At 41.7% G+C, this 23,008-nt stretch overlaps 1 protein-coding gene across 1 annotated transcript in view; it reads left to right on the forward strand.

Annotated features, from left to right (window-relative positions):
• The first annotated feature begins 3,551 nt into the window (after nucleotides 1-3,551).
• Nucleotides 3,552-23,008, forward strand: part of mrpl23 (mitochondrial ribosomal protein L23) — a 125,709-nt gene continuing 106,252 nt past the window's right edge. Inside the window, exons 1-2 of the mRNA XM_034176885.1 lie at nucleotides 3,552-3,692; nucleotides 9,551-9,673. Coding sequence (XP_034032776.1) covers nucleotides 3,673-3,692; nucleotides 9,551-9,673 — 143 coding nt within the window. The 5' untranslated portion in view covers nucleotides 3,552-3,672. The remainder of the gene's footprint in view (nucleotides 3,693-9,550; nucleotides 9,674-23,008) is intronic.

Here is a 23,008-nt window from a genome sequence, read left to right on the forward strand (position 1 = left end):
TAGAGGAGATGATAAACCCCAGGAAGGACAAAGACGTGCGGTGAAACTCGAACTTCTCGCCCTTCACAAACAGTCGGTTCTCTAACAACTGCTGCAGGACCTGATGTACATGCTGGACATGGGTCTCAGGATCCGGAGAAAAGATGAGAATATTGTCCAGATATGCGAAGACGAATCGGTGCAGGAAGTCCCGCAAGACGTCGTTAACCAAGGCTTGGAATGTCGCGGGGGCGTTGGTGAGGCCGAACGGCATGACCAGGTACTCAAAGTGACCTAACGGGGTGTTAAATGCCATCTTCCATTCGTCTCCCTTCTGGATCCGAACCAGGTGATACGCATTTCTAAGATCCAGCTTAGTAAAGATTTTGGCTCCATGCAGGGGGGTGAACACGGAAGCCAACAATGGCAACGGGTATCGGTTGTGAACCGTAATCTCATTCAGCCCCCTGTAATCAATGCATGGACGGAGTCCGCCATCTTTCTTGCCCACAAAAAAGAAACCTGCCCCCATCGGGGAGGTGGAGTTCCGGATCAGCCCGGCAGCTAATGAGTCCCGGATGTAGGTCTCCATTGATTCGCGCTCAGGTCGTGAGAGGTTGTACAGCCTGCTGGACGGGAACTCAGCGCCTGGAACCAAATCAATGGCACAATCGTACGGACGGTGCGGGGGAAGGGTGAGTGCCAGATCCTTGCTGAAGACGTCAGCAAGATCGTGGTACTCAACCGGCACTGCCGTCAGATTGGGCGGGACTTTGACCTCCTCCTTAGCCTGTAAACCGGGAGGAACCGAGGATCCTAAACACACCCAATGGCAGGTTTTGCTCCACTGAACCACCACCCCAGACGGCCAATCAATCCGGGGATTGTGCTTCAACATCCAAGGGAAGCCCAAAATCACGCGGGAGGTAGAAGGAGTTACAAAAAACTCAATCTCCTCCCGATGGTTTCCAGACACCACCAGAGTTACTGGTTGTGTCTTGTGTGTGATTAAAGGGAGGAGGGTGCCATCTAGTGCCCGCACCTGCAATGGCGAAGGAAGCGCCACCAGAGGGAGCCCTACCTCCCTTGCCCATCTGCTGTCTAGCAAATTCCCTTCTGACCCCGTGTCCACCAGTGCTGGGGCTTGAAGGGTTAAATCCCCGCTCAGGATTGTAACTGGGAGTCGTGTGGCAATCTGTGTGTGTCCCACATGAATGTTTTGACCCCCCCTTAGCCCAGTCTCTGAGGGCGGTTGTTGTTGTGGCCGTTTGGGGCAGTTTTTCTGTGTGTGCTCCTTTGAGCTGCAGAGAAAACACTCCCCGCGGACCAGCCTCCTCATTTTGGCCCTGTGCGTTTCCCTAACAACGCCAGCAGGGGGAGCTGTTGCCCCACGGAGCGCTGCGGCTGTGGAGCGTGGGGAGGGCGGCCCCTTTTCGAACCCGGAAGGGAGAGGGACGGCATGTATCCGGCCACGTCCTTCGCCTCGCTCCCAACGGCGTTCCTCCAACCGATTGTCTAACCGTATAACGAGATCGATAAGCCCATCTAAATCCCGCGGTTCCTCCTTAGCTACCAGATGCTCCTTCAGGACCAATGACAGTCCGTTTATGAAGGCGGTGCGGAGCGCAACGTTATTCCAGCCGGACCTCGCAGCCGCGATGCGGAAGTCGACTGCATATTCGGCTGCACACCGGTGCCCCTGTCGCATTGACAGCAGCATTGTTGAAGCGGTCTCTCCTCTGTTAGGGTGATCAAACACTGTTCTGAACTCCCCCACAAACCCAGTGTATGCTGATAACAACCGTGAGTTCTGTTCCCACATTGCCGTAGCCCAGGCGTGTGCCTTACCCCGAAGCAGAGCAATCACATAAGCTATTTTACTAGCATCTGACGCGTACATGACGGGACGTTGTGCGAAGACGAGCGAACACTGCATGAGAAAGTCCGCGCACGTCTCCACACTACCTCCGTACGGCTCAGGAGGGCTTATGTATGCTTCAGGGGATGGTGGGAGGGGTTGTTGAACCACCACTGGAACGTTCATATCCTGCACAGGGTCGGCAGGAGGAGGAGCTGCAGCAGCGCCCTGAGCGCTCGCCGCCACCTGCGCGGAGAGAGCCTCCACCCTGCGGTTCAGGAGGATGTTTTGCTCGGTCATTTGATCCAACTGAGCCGTAAAGGCGGTGAGAATGTGCTGCAGCTCACCAATCACGCCTCCTGCAGACGCCTGCGCTCCCTGCCCTCCCATTGGTCGTTCAACAGCCGGGTGACGCCCCTCGGAGTCCATGACGCTGGCCGAGATATCCTGTTGTGAAAGTGTAGTGACACGGACCCACAACAGGGGGCGCAAATGAACGGTCAATATGTGAGTCAAAAATTAACAATTTAATGTTGTGAAGGAGCACAACGAACATACAGACAATCTCAGAATATGATTACAGTCAATCCACAAAGGTGACGTGTGGGCAGGCTCGAGGATAGAAGACGTCTGTCCTGAGAAGAGCCGGAACCACACGATTTCCGCCGCCACCGAACCTGGTGAATACTGGAGCCGCCAAGTCCCGAATTCCCAGGTGATCACCGTCCCCGACTGTCGGATTTGGTACTGCTGGCGAGAACAAAGACAGTCAAGTGTGGGTGTGTGTACAACCCATAACAACAATGGTGGGAATGCCACCTCCACCTCTCACTCAATATGTAGCAGAGTACCGCAGTGATTCCTCAGGGGAAAAGAGTGCAGTCCAGCACTCAATCAGCTCCCGCAGACAGAGGATAACAGGTACTCCTGCAAAGACTCACAATATACAGATTGATGTGTAAAACACAAACGGCTGAGTATATTACCTCCAATGAAGTACGATATCTCGGCAACGAGGTGGAGATGACGTCTGGTCTTTATGGAGTGAGATGATGTTGAGTAGATGGGTGACAGCTGTCAAGAGATAATGAGTGACAGCTGTCACCCCTGGCTGTGTCCGTGGCGGCAGCGCCCTCTCGTGCCTGAAGCCCGCACTTCAGGCAGGGCGCCCACTGGTGGTGGGCCAGCAGTACCTCCTCTTCTGGCGGCCCACACACAACAAAAACCCCAGCAAAAAAGAAGTTACAGTATCTGCAGGACCACCCACAGTTCTGAATGGAGCTTAACCTTGTGTCTAGAACATATATGGAACATTTATAAATAATGAAAAAGAAGTAAAACATGACCAAATTTATTCTTTAAAAATACATAAATTATTTTGAAACTGGTGTTTGAAAATTTATAATAGATTCTTTTTTCTTTTTTGACACAGATGAAGAAAAAAAATACTATTAAATACTACATTATTTAAATACAGGGTGGCTTATCTATCTATCTATCTATCTATCTATCTATCTATCTATCTATCTATCTATCTATCTATCTATCTATCTATCTATCTATCTATCTATCTATCTATCTATCTATCTATCTATCTATCTATCTATCTATCTATCTATCTATCTATCGTGGGCGCATTGTGGTCTTTTTTTTAAGTACGCAGCGCCCCTAGCGTTAGAAACAGGTGAAGAAATTCACTTCAATGGCATGAACCAATACGCATGCGCAGAATATTTGTTCACGGAAGTAATATGCACGTGTAGGCATTTCAAAAGTAGTCTTTGAAGAGATTTACAAAATAAATCATTAATAATTCCTAACACATCTCTTTAACGATGGCCGCAAAAAAGCTAATGTAAGTGGAAGTTTTTTCTGTACATATGTGGTTATAGTGCTTGCTAGAGAATTGCAGCTAACTGTTAGCTTATCCTCTTTCGGTCGTTCTGCTAAGTCTGAAAGATGAGCTTTACAATTTCCACACATCGTTTTCATTTAAATGTATCGTTTAATTGTCTGCTCATTATGTTAATGGGCCAAATGCTCGACCGCAGCCAACTAAACACATCCTTCTGTTAAAGTGAGGGTATATTGCGCAGTTGTTGACACTGACAGAACAAGTCCGGGCACAGAACTCTGTCCTTCACAGAGCACGAGATCTGCGCAGTACCGTACAGAAATTCCGCTGCAGCGCAAGACTTTTGGAACTGCGCAAAGCCGTGGTCCCAAAACGGAAGTATTTTTTTTTTCCAGTTAACCTGTAAACCTTGTCATAACCTTAATTTATTGTCGATTATGTAATTTGCCACGCTGCTGTTACTTGTGAGTCTGTAACATTGAAACTGGGGGTGTCATGGATCACAGATCTCACATTTCTGATCAGATCACGATTTTAAATCAAAGATCAATTAAAATGAAAAAGAAAAAAAAACGAATTTAAAGAACAAATACAATATCATTTTTAGAATAAGTTGCAACATAAACAAAATGAATACTCCATGTTGGAAAATGGTCAGGGGTTGGTTTTAACTTGGAGCCTTCCAAACTGGAAACAAGTGCACTTAACAGCTTTGCTTTCAGCCCTGTCCCTTAATCAATCGTTTGATCAGTCAGACGTTTTTCTATGTACCATTTAACAAACGGTTAATTGCAACCATGCTTTTGAGTGTTTAATTCCCTTTGTCACTTTTGTGTGTGTGTGAGCGAGAATGGTTGATCAGTTTTTCTTTTATATTTGAAAGGATAAAAAGAATGGATCAGCTATTTTCTATGGGTTGACCCATGCATCACTATTCCCAGTCATAGAAAGTCAAGTAAAAGGTGTTAATCATTTAACGTTGTCATAGGGTTGCACACTATATTGTTTAAGCATCGCAGTCGTGATGTGTACGTGTGCAGTAGTTACAACGCCAGAATTTGTGATGTGGAGTAATTAAATTTGGCACTGCAGTCTCGTTTGAGGGCTGGCGCTAAAGGGGTAAAATATGACGTATAGGATGTAATTTCTCTACTTCCGGGGGGAAAAAAACATGTCATTTTCAATCGGTTTTGGGGCAAATTACACACAAAGTGAAAATGCAAAGAAAAAGTGATAATGCAGTGGAAATGTGGACATGTGTTGCGGTTTGTTTACGAGGTCTGTGAGAAAAGTATCCGACCTTATTATTTTTTAAAAAAACCATATGGATTTGAATCACGTGTGATTACATCAGCCAAGCTTGAACCCTCGTGGGCATGCGATAGTTTTTTCACGCCTGTCGGTGACGTCATTTGCCTGTGAGCACGCCTTGTGGAAGGAGTGGTCCAGCCCCCTCGTCGGAATTCCTTTGTCTGAGATGTTGCTGAGAGACTGGCGCTGTGCTTGATCAAAAGTTTTTCAAAAACTGTGAGGCACATCCAAGTGGACACCATTCAAGAAATTAAGCTGGTTTTCAGTGAAAATTTTAACGGCTGATGAGAGATTTTGGATTGTTTCTATTGCTGTAAGGACTTCCCACGGAGCGGGACGTCGCGCAGCTCTCCGAGGCGACGTCGTCATCCTGTTTCAAGCTGAAAACCTCCAAATTTAAGCCTCTGTTGACCCAGAACGTCGTGAGAGAACAGAGAAGTTTCAGAAGAGCTCAGGATCAGCAGTTTATCCTGACATTCCACTGTTAAAGGAGATTTTTTTAATGAAAGATGTGCGGACAGATTGGCGCCTTGGCTCGCAGCTGGCGCGGTGCGCCCGCCACAGGAAACACACCTCCGTTGGAAGCCTTAAGGACAAGTTGGAACATGCCCTGCTGTTAAACAATTTCTCAGATACTCACTCAACTGAAAGCCACCAAAAGCCGCCTGGATTTTACAAATGGTTATCAACACGGAGGTGTTTTTCCTGTGGTGGGTGCGCCGAGCCGGCTGCGAGCCGACGTGCCAATCCGTCCGCACGTCTTTCATTAAAAAAATCTCCTTTAACAGTGGACTGTCCGGATAAACTGCTGATTCTGACCTCTTCTGAAAGTTCTCTGTTCTCTCACGACATCCTGGGTCAACAGAGGCTTAAATTTGGAGGTTTTCAGCTTGAAACAGGATGACGATGTCGCCTCAGAGCGCTGCGTGACGTCCCGCTCCGTGGGAAGTCCTTACAGCGATAGAAACAATCCAAAATCTCTCATCAGCCGTTAAAATTTACACCGAAAACCAGCTTAATTTCTCGGTCTCCACTCGGATGTGCCTCACAGTTCTGGAAAAAATTTTGATCAAGCACAGCGCCAGTCTCTCAGCAACTTCTCAGACAATGAAAATCCGATGAGGGGGGCTGGACCACTCCTTCCACAAGGCGTGCTCACAGGCGAATGACGTCATTGACAGGCGTGAAAAACTCACGCATGCGCACGAGGATTCAAGCTTGGCTGATGTAATCACACGTGATTCAAATCCATATAGTTTTTAAAAAAAATAAAACTGTCGGTTTCTTTTCTAATACGAGGTGTATTAGATAAGAAACCGACACTTTTATTTTTTTTTTAACTATATGGATTTGAATAACGTGCAATTACACCAATCATGCTTGAACCCTCGTGTGCATGCGTGAGTTTTTTCATGCGTGTCGGTGACGTCATTTCCCTGTGGGCAGGCCTTGAGTGAGATGTGGTCCAGCCCTCTCGGCTGAATTCCTTTGTTTCACACGCTGCTCGAGACGGCGTGCGTTGCTTTATCAAAATTTTTTCTGGACCTGTGAGGAATATCCGAGTGGACACTATTCGAGAAATTTAGCTGGTTTTCGGTGAAAAGTTTAACGGCTGATGAGAGATTATGGGGTGTTTCTGTCGCTGTAAGGACTTCCCACGGAGCGGGACGTCGTGCAGCCCTTCCAGGCGCCGTCGTCGTCCTGTTTCGACCTGAAAACATCCTAATTTAAGGCTTAATTCACCCAGGGCGTCATAAGAGAACAGAGAAGATTCAGAAGAGGCCGGCATGAGGACTTTATGCGGACATTCCACTGTTTAAGGACATTTTGTAATGAAAGACGTGCGCGCACAGATTCGCCGAGTCGTCACGGAAACGACTCGGCGAATCTGTGCACCGCGACAGGAAAAACACCTCCGTGTTGAAAACCATTTGTAAAATTCAGGCGGCTTTTGATGGCTTTCAACAAGTGAGTATCTGAGAAATTGTTTAACAGCTTGGGCGTGTTCCAACTTGCCCGTTAATGTTTCCAACGGAGGTGTTTTTCCTGTCGCGATCCCCCGCGGTTGGGTCCAGCCCGACATGCGACTCTGCCCGCACGTTCTTTCATTACAAAATGTCCGTTAACAATGGAATGTCCGAATAAACTCCTCATGCCGACTTCTTCTGAAAGTTCTCTGTTCTCTGACGACTTCCTGGGTCAACAGAGCCTGAAATGTGGAAGTTTTCAACTTGAAACGTCGAGACGCTGCCGCCTCGAAGCACAGATCGCCGTCAGGCACCGTGGGCCGTCCTTAAAGCGACACTACCAGACCAAAATCTCTCATCAGCCGTTAAAATTTTTACCGAAAACCAGCTGAATTTATAGAATGGTGTCCACTCAGTTGTGCCTTACAGCTTTTGAAAAAATTTTTTTATCAAACAAAGCAGCAGTCTCTGAGCCATTCCTAAACAATGAAAAAATGACGAGAGGGTGGGCGACTCCTCACTCAAAGACTGCCCACAGGCGAATGACGTAACCGACAGGCGTGAAAAAACTCTTGCATGCCCACAAGGGTTCAAGCATGTCTGATGTAATCACACGTGATTCAAATCCATATGGTTTTTGAAAAAAATAATAAGGTCGGATACTTTTCTAACAGACCTCGTAGACCTTGTATGACCTGGAGCACAAACATGTCAAGGCGGGTTTGCAGGTGAGAGACTGCACGTCGTCTCCCATCTGCCTCGTCTTTTCTTCTCCACTGGGAATGAAAAAAAAAACACTTTTTGCGACTGCTTTGGTGATTGCAGCCGAAAACAAAACAGTACACCATTTTTCTGTCTGAACTTATGCTGTGTATATATTGCGCAACGGCGTGGAGGTCCCCGTAAGTTGTCAAATCCCACGATACCACATAGGGTTCAAACGAGACTGCGGTGCCCTATTAAGCATGCACGTTTACATTGCCAAGAGATAAGGGTAAAATTCAGCTTTTGTTTTTCATGTCTAATCAACAAAAGATATCGAAGACATTGCTTCTTGGTAATGTGAGTGCATGACATGGACCTTCTCCCTCACTGCGCTGCACACATCAGTCAAGTTCTTAGCTGGGAAAAAAAGCAGGCGGCTGAAAACTAGGCTTTTTGAAAACGGATCTTATAGTCGATAAATCTGAAAATGCTGGATTTGTGTTTCCGTGTGGACAGGCAATGCCCAATGTCAGCTGCTCATAATTAATGACATGTTGTTGTTAACTGTGTAATTTAACATACTTTTTTTGTCTTGTTGGATCATTAAAGGGATTTATTTTCATTGTTAGCAGAAAGCTGAAGAGACGACAGATGGCCATCGTGAATGCTGATTATGTATAAATGGAGTGCTGTGACATTAATAAAATATTGCAGAAAGGAATTTTAGCTTTTAAAATAACTTAAACACTAAGTGGCGATTCTCTTCAGCTCAGGATTTGAAACGCACCCAGAGTGCTGTATTATAACATCCAAGGACTTCTTTAAAAGTGGTGTTTATTCACAAGAAATTTTGGCAATAAGGAGTGCAAGTATTTCCCAATGGTGTCTTCCAAAACAAGGGAATGTACTGTTGATACGTTTTCCGCGGGCTGTAATGATGAATTCAGCTGAAAGGACAAAACCGATCAGATTACAAGACTTTATTTACTCAGTTTGCTGCTTTGAAACATTCTAGCCTTCTGCTGCGACATTGATTAGCTCCTTATCCTTACCCTGGTTATGCGCAAGGTCATATAGAGGCCTAGCATATGTAGTACAGCATTTTCAGGTGTTTCAGTGGATTTGTGTGGACAGAGATATTTCTGGAAATGGACATATATTGCTGTGGGCAAAAAAAAAAAAAAAAAGTTTTTTTTCCCAATATCATGCAACCCTATGTTGTCATTTTTCTGTCTGTTTAGCTGTGTGCCACTTGTGGCGTGTGCAAAACAAAACAAAAAACAAAACAAAATAGGTGCCAGGTCTGTTCTATAGAGGGGAGCATTTTATGTGACACAACACACACTTGTCTGGGACGCTTCTGGGATACATCCCTCATGCCTGTCCCTCAAAATGAAATGCAACACACAACACAGCTGTAACGTGAGGAGTCACAGGTCATTGTTATGATTGTTAGGACCCAGAGTGAGTCTGACTAATGAGCACCAGTGCATGGTCTTCAATCTGACCTGCCCTGATTCTACAGTTAATAGTAAGTCCCTTCGGCTGCTCCCTTGTTTGCACTTGGGGTCGCCACAGCAAATCCAAGGTGGATCTGCTTGTTGAATTGGCACAAGTTTTACGCCGGATGCCCTTCCTGACGCAACTCCACATTACATGGAGAAATGTGGCAGGGGTGGGATTTGAACCCGGAACCTTCTGAACTGAAACCAAGCGCATTAACCACTTGGCCACCACCCCTGCTTCTACAGTTAATACAAAAGTTAAAAAAAACAAAAAACTGTAACAGTAATTTCACTCAGCTATGAGTCATGACAGTTCTTTAAAAAGCCCATTTTTCAGGTGTTGTTGGTAACAGTTTTTTCCTCTCCTCAGATTTCCTATTTACCAGCTGGGAAACCCTCAGCTGCGAATCTTCAGACCCAACTGGATCCTGACTTTAGTAAGGCCGGGGAAAGAGCAGCCTCCTGACACCGTACAGTTTCGCATCCCTATGGTGTAAGTCTCTGCGAAGTGATCTTACTCTCTGCAAACGTAAACAGTGAATGTTTTGGTGTATTTTTAGTCCTGCCATCAGCTATCAGGTCATATAGACAAGTGAAAAGTTAAAGATCGAAACAACAGGAACAGGTGAAAGAGATCTGTCCTGAAGGACCAGTGAATTGGTCCCGCTGAATTGGCACTGTGGAGTAGAGGGAGAGGCACTAACTGACATGTGACTCTTCCTTGATTTGACACAATAAATAAATAAGTAAATAAATAAAAAGTCAGTCAAGTTTGAATTATTCACTCTTGTGGGCTTTTGAAAGTGATACATGTGTAAGCAGCTAATTTTTTTTTTTTTGTAAATAAAATTCACTCTTTATCTTTTTAAATACCAGTTGATAGCTTTTAGAACATTATAAAATGGAACTTCTTATTGAGCCAGTTTTTGCAGAGTCTGAAAAATACAGTATGTCTGCATGCAGCTTGTACTTTGAGTGTGTGCTGCAGCTTGCAAATACATTATTAAGAATGCAGTCTCAATTTGGGTTTAAAAGCTAACATTGTTGAACAGTGGAAACACTGACAACATGCTCATTCAGAAGAACTTTAACTTTGCAATGAAATTTGTCTACAAGAGTCTATTCACACTTCATTTCATCCAAAATGGATGAAATTCTTTTTTCCTTCAAAATTCTACACACAATACCCCATAATAAAAAAGTGAAAAACAGGTTTTTTGAGATTTTTGCAAATTAAAAAACAAACAAACAAAAAACTCAGAAATCACGTGTACATAAGTATTCACACCCTTTGCCATGAAGCTCAAAATTGAGCTCAGGTGCATCCTGTTTCCACTGACCATCCTTGAGATGTTTCTGCAGCTTAATTGGAGTCCACCTGGGGTAAATTCATTTGATTGGACTTGATCTGGAAATCACACACCTGTCTACATATAAGGTCCCACAGTTGACTGTGCATGTCAGAACACAAACCAAGCATGAAGTCTGTAGACCTCAGAGACAGGATTGTCTTGAGGCACAAATCTGGGGAAGGATACAGAAACATTTCTGCTGCTTTGAAGGCCCCAATGAACACAGAGGCCGTCATCGTCCGTAAATGGCAGAAGTTAGGATCCACCAGGACTCTTCCTAGATTTGGCTGCCCGGCTAAACTGAGTGATTGTGGGAGAGGGGCCTCAGTCAGGGAGTTGACCAAGAACCCGGTGATCACTCTGCCAGAGCTCCAGCATTACACTGTGGAGCGAGAAGAACCTTCCAGAAGGACAACCATCTCTGTAGCAATCCACCAATCAGGCCTGTATGGTAGAGTGACCAGATGGAAGTCACTCCTTAGTAAAAGGCAGATGATAGCCTGCCTGGAGTTTACCAAAAGGTACCTGAAGGACTCTCAGACCATGAGAAACAAAATTCGCTGGTCTGATGAGACAAAGTTTGAACTCTTTGGTGTGAATGCCAGGCGTCATGTTTGGAGGAAACCAGGCACCATCTCTACAGTGAAGCATGGTGGTGGCAGCATCATGCTGTGGGGATGTTTTTCAGCAGCAGGAACTGGGAGCCTAGTCAGGATTGAGGGAAAGATGAATCCAGCAATGTACAGAGACATCCTGGATGAAAACTTGCTCCAGAGCGCTCTTGACCTCAGAATGGGGCAACGGGTCATCTTTCAGCAGGACAATGACCCTAAGCACACAGGCAAGATACCAAAGGAGTGTCTTCAGGACAACTCTGTGAATGTCCTTAAGTGGCCCAGCCAGAGCCCAGTGAGGTGCTGCAAACAAGAATGGGGAAAAAGTGGCCAAAGATAGGTACACCAAGCTTGTGACATCATATTCAAGAAGACTTGAGGCTGGAATTGCTGCCAAAGGTGCATCAACAAAGTATTGAGGAAAGGGTGTGAATACTTATGTGATTTCTTAGTTTTTTATTTTTAATGAATTTGTAAAAAACAAACAAAAAAATGAAACTTTTATCTTGTCATTATGGGGTGTTGTGAGTAGAATTTTGAGGGGGAAAAAATGAATTCATTCCAGTTTGGAATAAAGCTGTAACATAACCAAATGTGGAAAAAGTGAAGCGCTGTGAATACTTTTTGGAGTAAGTAGGTAAGACCCTTTGGCTGCTCCGTTGTTTGTTTTTTTCACTTGGGTTCACCACAGCAGGTCCAAAGTAGATCTGCATGTTGAATTGGCACACGTTTTACGTCTGATGCCCTTTCTAGCGCAGCTCCACATTATATGGAGAAATGTGGCGTGGGTGGGGTTTGAACCAGGAACCTTCTGCACTGAATTCAAGCATGCTAACCAATTGGCTACCACCTTGTATCAGAGCAGACCATGTTAGGGTGTTATTATGATGGCAGATAGTGGCCATAAAATCTCTAATTAAGATGACATAAGCAAATGCTGAAAACACAGATAATCCAAAAAAGTCATGATTAAAACCTATGCTAAGGTTAACGTTGACAAAGAAGTACCTCTCACAAATTGGAGGTAGCATCACACGGTATTGTGAAAACAGTCAATTCCAAAACAGGTAGTTGTATCAAAAAACAAATACAAAAAACATACAAATAACCAAACACCTGCATGCAGTACAGAGAACAGTTCATCACGACACTTGGCCATTCACAAATATCACTTAAAACTTCATTGTGCAAAAAAGAAGCCTCATGTTAACCGTGTCCTCAAGTGGTGTTGACTTCTCTGGGCTCAGAGACCTTTGGGTTGGACCATCACACAGTAGAAATGTGTCATGTGGTCAGGTGAATCACTATTCCAATTAGTCAGTCAGTCAACATTTATTTAAGTACTCCAGATGTTTTGTGGAAGAAAATAAACCCCATATGCTCTGGGCCAAAGATGAAAAGGACCGTCCAGACTTTTATCCACAACAAGTCTAAAAGTGAGTGTCTGTCATGGTATTGGGTGTGTAAGTGACCTTAGCAATGATAATTTACACTTCTGTGATGGCAGAGGTAATGCAGAAAATATATTAAGGTTTCAGAGCAGGGGTCTGCAACCGCTACTGTCAAAAGAGCCATTTTTATCCCGTCTAACACAAATAAAATTCTTCTAGAGCTGCGAAGCGTATTTGACCTTTAAAATGAATGAATAAAGATAACACAGATTATAAGGTTTTTCTATATATAGTTCAACTATATTTATATATATTTTTACAACCCTAAGTCAGAAAAGTGGAAGATAGGGAAAATGTGGTGTTGGTGGGTGAGGGGAATGTCTGGAAAATGATCCTGACTTTTTCTTTGACTTTTGTTTAAGTAACTGCAGACAGTATGAAAGCAACATGTTTCATGTTTTATGTGATCAGCTTTATTTTATATGTTAATATACATCCATTCCTACATTTAAGGCCAGCAACATCTGTCTGTCTGTCTGTTAAGGGTGTAACAATACGTGTATTTGTATTGAACCGTTTCGGTACTGGACATTCAGTTCGGTACAGGGCTGTACACGGGTGAGTTCGTGTTGTGTGTGTTTACCGTACGTTCTGGACTCTAGAGCACTAGGGCTGTCACGATTAGGAATTTCTGGAGGCGATTAATTGTCAGGAAAATAATTGCGATTGATGATTATATTGTCTATTTTTTTCTTTTTTTCCCTTCTTTATATTCTACTATCGTAGTATGATTTCAAAACTCTGGAAGAACGTTTGGCTTCTCTGAGTGGAGAAACTGGGAATAGTGCAACATTTTTATTCTTATCTTCATTTTACATATAGTCCCAACTTTTTCTGATTTGTGGTTTCTTTTGCATTTCTGAAATTACAGAACTGCTATAAAGAGCAGTGTGAACATTTTATTGTGTTTTAAAACTTTGTGGAGCAAACGCAAACACCAAACTCTTATAAAGAAGGAAAAAAATACCTGGACATGTGCAGGAAAACTGATATAAACTTAACAGAACAATGCAGGCTGATTAGACTCCCCATATTTTTTTTGTATAAATAAATCAGAATGCAATAAGAGGCAACTCACTTTGAAATAATTAAAACATATAGCTACAGCTTAATAACTTTGAAAAATAACAGAAATCAGCAGCTTGTATTTTTATTCTGACTCCAGTTCATTTTAGTGTGATGAAGTCATCCTTTTTTCTCATCAGTCACGTTTTGTGCTTAAACACTACATTAAGCTCAAGATTGAACAAATACATACCTTTGGAAAATAACAGCTGTTAAAGTTCAGCTTTTTGTGATCCGTGCCTCTGAACATCACTGCACAGCTTTTCTGTAATTTTTGCTCAGTTCATTTATATATTCAAATTTTTAAGGATGTTTTTATGGCTATTTGACCGTTTATTTCATCTCATGATCTCATAAATTCAGTATACGACGCGCACATGGTGTGAACAGGTCGGTGCCATCAGAACCGCACCGGTAGAGAAAGTACAGAGAGTAAAGGCAGCTCCACGGTTTGGTTTTGGTTTTTTTTTATATATATGTTGACTCGGGTTAAAATCTTCTCTCTCTGCTCCGCGCTCGCTGTCTCACGTTATGGTTCACAGCAGAACGTAACGTCTCGTGCTTCCGTTCAGGAATCTCGCTCCCTCAGTCTGCAGCGAGTTGACTCTGCGCCCGTGCACGCACGCACGCACACACACACACACACGCACACACACACACACACACACACACACGCACACACACACACACACACACAGCTCCTTCGGTAAACTGCATTTAAAAGGCTTTGAACAAGACGGCTGCTGTTTTAATCGGCCGTCTTATTCAAAATTTGAACATCCAAATGACAGCAGGACGGCTCGCTGCCTAAAACTATGAATTGAGAGAAAAATCAAAGACTTAAATAAAATAAACGACTCATCGACTACTAAATTAGTTGTTAACGATTTCAATCGTCGACGTAGTCGTGACTAGTTGAGCCAGCCCTACAAAACCGAAATGCATCCACAGCGGTGCGTGGCTTTGGAACCAGAACCTCCTCATGCTCCATGTTATTATCCAAGCCTCGCTAACCATCCGACCAAGACGAGAGGAAACAGAGTGAGTGAGGCAGCGTGCGGCTACTGCCGCACGATGACGTCAGATTCCGAGTCGTTTATGCAACTTTGTTGATACAATAAATAATTCACAGTAATCGTGATTATGAAAAATATTCGCGAATATGAAAAATAATCGCGATTGGCGAATTTTGTAATAATTGTGACTGCCCTATAGAGTGCACCTGAATATTAGCCGCACCCACCAATTTTAAAAGAAATTGTACATAAATAAGCTGCACTTGTCTATAAGTCGCGGGTCTCCACTTTGTAACATGAGATATTTACACAGAAAGATGTTAGACCAGTGGTCTCCAAACTATTCCAGAAAGGGCAGAGAGGGTGCAGGTTTTCTTTGCAGCCACTGACTTCAGCAGGTGATTTCACTGATTAACATCACTTGGAGCAGGTGGGATGAGTTCATCATTGAAATCACCTGCTGGAGTCAGTGGCTGCAAAGAAAACCTGCACCCTCTCAGCCCTTTCTGGAATAGTTTAGAGACCACTGTGTTAGACAGATTTTTTAACTTTTAATTAAATATGTACCGTAAATGCTTTTTTCCTGAAGTGTTGCACGTAAATATTGACGCACGTCATCCAGAAAGCGCGCACAATGTCCCTGCTTCACACGGAGAACTGAGTAATTTTCTTTTTCTTGAGATTTCATCACGTGTGCAGCCAGGATCACAATGGGGGGGGGGGGAGGCTCCGCTCCGCTCTGCTAACTGATCTGATGGTGCAAAGTGCCACAGAGCGACTTTTCTTCACTAAAACGCTCAAGTCCTTATATTTACACTGTGTGTGAATTCACACTGCATGAGCGCAGCTTTCAGGAAATCAGTTGACAGCATCAATTGACATACGAGGTCTGTTAGAAAAGTATCGTACCTTTTTATTTTTTGCAAAAACCTGATGGATTTAAATCACGTGTACTTACATGAGCAAACCTTGAACCTTCGTGCGCATGCGTGAACTTTTTCACGCCTGTCGATTGTGTCATTTTCTGATAAGCAGCCTTTGTGTGAGGACATGTGTAGTGCTCCCGGCATATTTTCATTGCAAGGAAAATGACGGAACGACTGGAGCAGCACTACTGAATCAAATTTTGCCAGAAACTGGGCGACAGCCAGGTGGAAACCATTTGGAAGATTCAGACGGCTTTCAGTGACTTTTCAGTCGTGTGACTATCTGAGAAATTGTGGAAGAGGTGGGTATCATTATTCGGTGTCCAGCATGTCCTGTGAGACATCAACATGAAGGTGCTTTTGCTCCGCTGTCAGCTTCGGCACGAATTTCACCGCCACTCTTTTCATGGCCAAATCTTCTGTCACAGTGGAATGTGCCGAAAAAGTGCTGATGTCCACCTCTTCCGCAATTTCTCGGATAGTCACACGACGGTCCCGCATCACCACAGCGTTCACTTTGGAAATGACCTGGTCGTTTCAGCATGTTGATGGCCGACCGGAGCGTGGCTCGCTCTCCACCGTTGTGCGGACATCTTTAAACCAGTTGTACCGCTCCTTAATCTGTGTGATGCCCATAGCATCGTCACCGAAAGCCATCTGAATCTTCTGAAGGGTTTCCACCTGGCTGTCGCCTAGTTTCTGGCGAAATTTGATGCAGTGCTGCTCCAGTCGTTCCACCATTTTCCTTGCAATGAAAATCCGCCGAGAGACTACACCCATCTTCACACAAAGGCTGCTTACTAGCAAATGACGCAATCGACAGGCATGAAAACGTTCACGCATGCGCACGAAGGTTCAGGGTTGGCTCATGCAAGCACACGTGATTCAAATCCAGCAGGTTTTTGCCAAAAATAAAAAGGTTGGATACTTTTCTAACAGACCTCGTATTTGTTGTTTATTTGAGAGCATTTTATTTAACTTATTACCAGGCAGCACTTTGCAATTATTTTATTTTCCTGTTTGTATAACGTTACAATAAATGAATGAATGAATGGATTTATTCAGCACACACACAAATCCGAAAGAACAGAAACATACCAATAATATGTATGTTATATAAACAAGCCTGTGAGTCCAAAAGGGTGTGGGCAGAAGCAAAGCTTATCAACACCCACCCCTGCTAGAATGAGTCCAACAATTATAACAGTCATAACAACATATACACAAATTCACAACACACTACATATCAACACAGACATACACTTCAATATTCAATTACATTTCAATTCATGTATAAGTATGTTATGTATAAAGTGCCAAATCACAGCAAACTTGGCCCAAGTCACTCCATATTAACCCTGCCGACCCCCAGAGCAAGCACTAGGCAACTGTGGTGAGGAAAAACTCCCTCTTAGGAAGAAACCTCAAGCAGACCAGGCTCTAGGGGGTGACCCTCTGCTTGGACCGTGCATATATACCTGTATATGTACATACATATACACACACATTATATACATATATACACTTATACACACACATATACACACTCACATATATACCTATATACATACCCACTAACACATATATATACACATACATACATTTACACCTACACATACATATACATACCCCTACACATATACACATATATATATACACGCACACATATACATACATATATACACATACATACTACATATATGCATGTACATATACATACATATTGACTGATTGATCATTTATTTTGAGTTTTACAAAATAAGCATTTCTTTGACATCTACATTTACCCACATTGGGTTGAAAAGAACAGGAGATACAAACATACACGCATACATACCCGCGCACTGAACCTGAAAAGGGGTGGGATGAAGACGAACTTATTTAATCCCACCCCCAAATACCCATACGTTATTATGACTACCGAGTGTGACAATATTCCTTTTTTATTACTATGTAATTGATATCATATATTAGTGATGAGTATCTATAATAATAATAATAATGATGATAAAAACAATTCCCACCATAATAGACAGTAATAATGACAGTAATTATTGTCAATCAAAAATTTTTTTTTTTTTATTTCTATTATTATTACTACCATTTTTTTAATTGCTATTGATATTGCTGGTGTCATTCCTTAAGCCATTTTCATATGTCAATAAATTCCCCACATTTACTCAGAAAATGACTATTTAAAAGGACTATTCTTGTGTGTGTCGATGGTAATTCTGTCTCAATATATATATATATATATATATATATATATATACGCATACATGTTTCCCTCTCTCTCTAAGTTATTACCATCATCACCATACTTCTATTTGACTAGCATTTCAACTACAGGGTCATGATGTACGAGGGCTGTCAATAAAGTATAGGTCCTTTTTATTTTTTTCAAAAACTATATGGATTTCATTCATATGTTTTTACGTCAGACATGCTTGAACCCTCGTGCGCATGCGTGAGTTTTTCCACGCCTGTCGGTGACGTCATTCGCCTGTGAGCACTCCTTGTGAGAGGAGTCGTCCAGCCCCTCGTCGGAATTCCTTTGTCTGAGAAGTTGCTGAGAGACTGGCGCTTTGTTTGATCAAAATTTTTTCTAAACCTGTGAGACACATCGAAGATGATTCTTATTGCCCGCTTTTGGATTATGCAGAGGGGATGTAGCAAACTTTTGTAATTGTAGCAAACTTTTGTAATTGTTACCCCAGATTTCTATACAATATGTTAAGTAAGGAGAGATTAAAGAACAATACAATAAATATAATGCATTATGATCCAGAAAATATTTTGCTTTGTACATAATAGAGACATTCTTGGAAACTTTTTTATGTATGTGGCTGATATGAGACTTCCAGCTTAATTTACTATCGATGGTTATCCCTAAAAATTTGACTTCTGACACTTTATCTATTTTGACACCGTCTATATTTATTGGTAAATTAGAATTGACATTATGATTTCCAAAAAACATGACTTTAGTCTTTTTTTATATTTAGGGATAATTTATTAATATTCAACCAAGTTTTCAGCTTAATTAATTCACTATTTACCACATTAATAAGTTTGCTATAATTATCACTGGAATAGAATATATTGGTATCATCTGCAAATAATAATAATTTTAATAATTGTGACACATTAAATGTCATTTATATAAAGATTAAAAAAATGTGGACCCAGTATGGATCCCTGTGGGACCCCACAAGGGATGCCCAAACACCCAGATTTAAATGCACCCATCTGCACAAACTGATGTCTCTCCGTTAAATAGCTTTGAATCCAATTCCAAGCCACTCCCCTGATACCATATCTTTCCAATTTATTGAGTAAAACTCTTTCTTTAAATCAATGAATATTCCAACTATATAGTTTTACTATCTAAGGTGTTTGTAATCTCTTCTATTGCTTCAATTATTGCAAGTGAAGTTGACCTACCAGACCTAAACCCATATTGACATTCGTTAATTATGTTATTTTTCTATAAAGGATCCTAACCTGTTGTTAAAAAGCTTTTCTAAAATTTTGGAAAATTGTGGAAGTAGAGAGACCTGTCTGTAGTTTGTGAAGATATGTTTATTTCCATTTTTGTATAGTGGAATAACTTTTGCCATCTTCATTTTGATTGGGAATGTCCCAGTTTGAAATGACAAGTTACATATATGAGTCAGGGGTTTGATATGCTTTTGATTGTTGTTTTTACTAGCTTCATATCTATGTCATAACAGTCAGTTGATTTTTTTTGTTTTTACATTTATTAACAATATCTATTATTTCGGCTTCACTAACACTGGAGAGAAACATTGTGTTTGGATTGATTTTTATGAGTGATTCCTGCTCCTTGTTACAACCATCGGGAATTTTTGCTGCCAAGTCAGGTCCAATATTAACAAAGAAGTTATTAAAACCATTAACTATGTTATACATATTATAGATGTCCTTGTTCTTATCAATAAAATAATTTGGATAAGAATTACCTCTTACCTTATTTTTGATTATAGTGTTAAGAATTTCCCAGATTCTCTTGGTGTCATTTTTATTATTATTTAATAGATTGGTATAATATAATTTCTTGCTGGCTCTGATTATATTAGTTAGTTTGTTTTTATATAATTTATATCTATGTTCAGATTCTTTTGTCCTTAGTCTAACAAATTGTCTGTATAATGTATTCTTCTTTTTACAAGCATTTTGTAGACCTTTTGTTAACCATGGACTTTTGGCGACAGTACTGTTTTTGTTGACTTGGCGTATTGGACAGTTTATCTCATATAATGAATTGAAAATGTCTAGAAATTTATTGAAGGCACAATCCACATCATTCTCCCTATACACAGTGCGCCAGTCCTGTTTTGTTAACTCATTATTGAGGTGATCTATTGCTTTTTGGGTTCTTACTCATTTAAATACAGAGTATTGGGGTTTTACCTGAAAATTACAATTGGAGTCATACACAGTGAACACAGGAAGATGGTCAGTTATGTCACAAATCAATAAACCACTTATATTTTTAGTTTCTATGTTGTTTGTGAAGATGTTATCTATTAGAGTTGCAGTATTCAATGTAATTCTGCTTGGCCTGGTGATAACTGGGTATAAGCTCATGCTGTACATTGTGTTTATAAATTCGTCAGTTGATGTGTGCCTATTGGGGTTTATTAAATCAATGTTATAATCTCCACATATAAATATTTTTTTATTTATTGATGAAAACATTCTGTCCACCCAGTTTGTAAATGTAGCCATATTTGAGCCTGGCGCCCTATATAAACAACTTATAATAATGTTTTTCTTGTTTCCATTATAAATTTCTGTTGATATACATTCTAACACATCTTTTATTATTTTTATAAATTGTTGGTTTAAACAACAAGCAAATGTAGGTTTTACATTTTGTTCCCATTCTGTACCGAAAATGAATGGAACCATGACCTCAAAACTGAGGTACGTATCGAACCATGATTTTTGTGTATCGTTACAGCCCTTCTGTCTGTCTGTCTGTCTGTCTCTGTCTGTCTGTCTGGGTAGGGCAGTTTATTCTAATTGTAAGAATTAATTAATCATTTTTACAGCCAGTTTTCTTGAGAATTGTCAGGCGATGGATACATGAACATTTCCAAGTCACTTGGGCTTTAAATGGTAATTGGACTGCATTTATATAGCGCTTTTCCATCTGCATCAGGTGCTCAAAGCGCTTTACAAATAATGCCTCACAGGCATTGACATTAAGCTTTTTAGTGTACTTGTCCATAGGACAAGTAACCCTGGCGGTTAACTTGTCCTATAGGAAAAGCTGGTTGTCCAAACAACCTGTGACTGAGATTCAAATTAAATATTTATCACATATACTTTGCTCTGACTTGTGACTTAATAAAAACCTGTCATACTTCTTTTGTTTGTAAGTACTTTAACTTTAATATTCCAACATAAGAATTGCAGCTGAAATAGAAAAATCATTACATTTCAACATTTTCTGGGACTGAGATTCAGATTAAATATTTATCACATCTACTTTGCTGTGACATATCACTTCATGAAAAATATAATGTACTGTCACTCTCCTGTGTGGGTGGTAAAATTCAATTTCCAAAAAATACATTTTATTGCATGCATAGCCTCTTGCCTTTTAATCTCTTAACCAAGACAAAGCTCATAATGTTTCTCTCCTGCGATTGTTCATAATTGGCGAAAAAATTAAAAATAATTGGTAAATGCCAATATGCATCTTCTCTCATGTGTGTTTTCTGAATTCATCACTGTTCAATGCATGATCATTTGCCAGTATGTATTTTATAAAGCAAATCAAATTCTTTTACTTCAACATTTAAAAATGACTTACTGGTCCGCAATTAAGGAAAATCCTGACAGACATGTCAGTATATTGTGTTATCCTCTTCCTTGTGCCCCAGCCACGGATAATCCTGTGTCCAGCTACTCACAAACTTCCTTTCTCTTCATACCTCTTCTTTGAAGCTTCTACACTTGCGGGGGTTGATGGTTTGCGTTTGACTGGCGCTTTTCCTGGTATCTGGCCTGGTTTCGGAGGTTTGAGAAAAGACATTCTGTTAAATATATTGTTCAAAAGGCGTGTTAATTGGGATGGGGCCCGGGGTGGGGTTTGGAGGGGTCCTGATGGCTGCGTTGGGGGGAGCTTGGGTGTCGTGGGGTCCTCGTGCTTACTGGCCCCTGGGGTTGGGCCTCGCCTCTTGTCCGGGGGCCGGCCCCACCCTCGTATGGCTCGGTGGTCCCTGCCCGTGTTTTGGATTCGGTTGCAGTGGTCCTTTGTCCCCCGTCCTTGCCGCCGCTCGCTCCCGCCTTTGGGGGCTGTTCACTCACGCACTACATACCTTCTGTCTTGCAAGAATAAATTGCATATATGCGTATTAATGTTCATAAATGGTTCTGCCAGTGTGGCACTTATCATTACTATATATGCAGACGGGGGAAAAAAAAACAAACAAAAAACCCAAAAGGCGTGTTAATCGATGCGATGTTCGTTATCTAATGTTTCTCGCCACAGCATCTCGCAAGAAGATGCTACGAACGCACACTCCATACAGTGGTCTTGCGAACACATTGATATCATGTTTTCCGATTGTCCGCTGCGTGGAGAGTGGCGGGAAAAACCGAAGACGCTTTCTCGCAAGGTACGAGACGAGACGTGATGTAAATAAGAAAACAAAAACGCGGGTATTTTGGTTCCGAGCGATGAAAATAAAGAATTTGAACGTTTTAAACCAAAAAAATGCCACTTGTCTGGTTGGACAACGATTTAGAGCTATTGCTTGTCCGGTCACATTTTGCACTTGTCCTGGACAATTGGACAAGCATTAAAGTTGATGCCTGGCCTCACATTCACCCCGATGTGAATGTGAGGCATTTACATAAATCATTCAGAAATACAAACTGTGTGGTACTGTACTGTAAATCTGTGTCAAGTAGACAGTTCACAAAAATTAAATGGCCATGCTGGAAGGAGATGAGTGAGAGAAGCCACCAAGTCAACTGAAATAATTTTTGGCTTCTATGGATGTGAGTGAAGAAACTGGGACTAGCCCAACACTTTTTTTTTTGTCTCCACCAGCGAACTTCGAGGTTATGCTTTTGCCCCTGATTGATTGATTGTGAACAGCCTTGAACCAACAGTTTTTCATATATCGTTGTGAAATTTTTACAGAGGATTCATATCCTGATTCAGAAAATCAGGAAAAATCTTGGAAAAATCCCTATCCTTTAATGTTGAACGAATAAAAAAAATTATAACGCTGCCAGAAACGATCAAATTTCTTTATATATGATAGCATTATGTAGAATGTGTCCTTTATCGACTGACAAAGATGAATCCAGATTGCAGATTTTGTGACCATTTAAATTTAACATTGAAAACCCATTTAATAT

The sequence above is a fragment of the Thalassophryne amazonica genome, chromosome 8 (assembly GCF_902500255.1).
Source record: "Thalassophryne amazonica chromosome 8, fThaAma1.1, whole genome shotgun sequence".
Lineage (NCBI taxonomy): Eukaryota > Metazoa > Chordata > Actinopteri > Batrachoidiformes > Batrachoididae > Thalassophryne > Thalassophryne amazonica.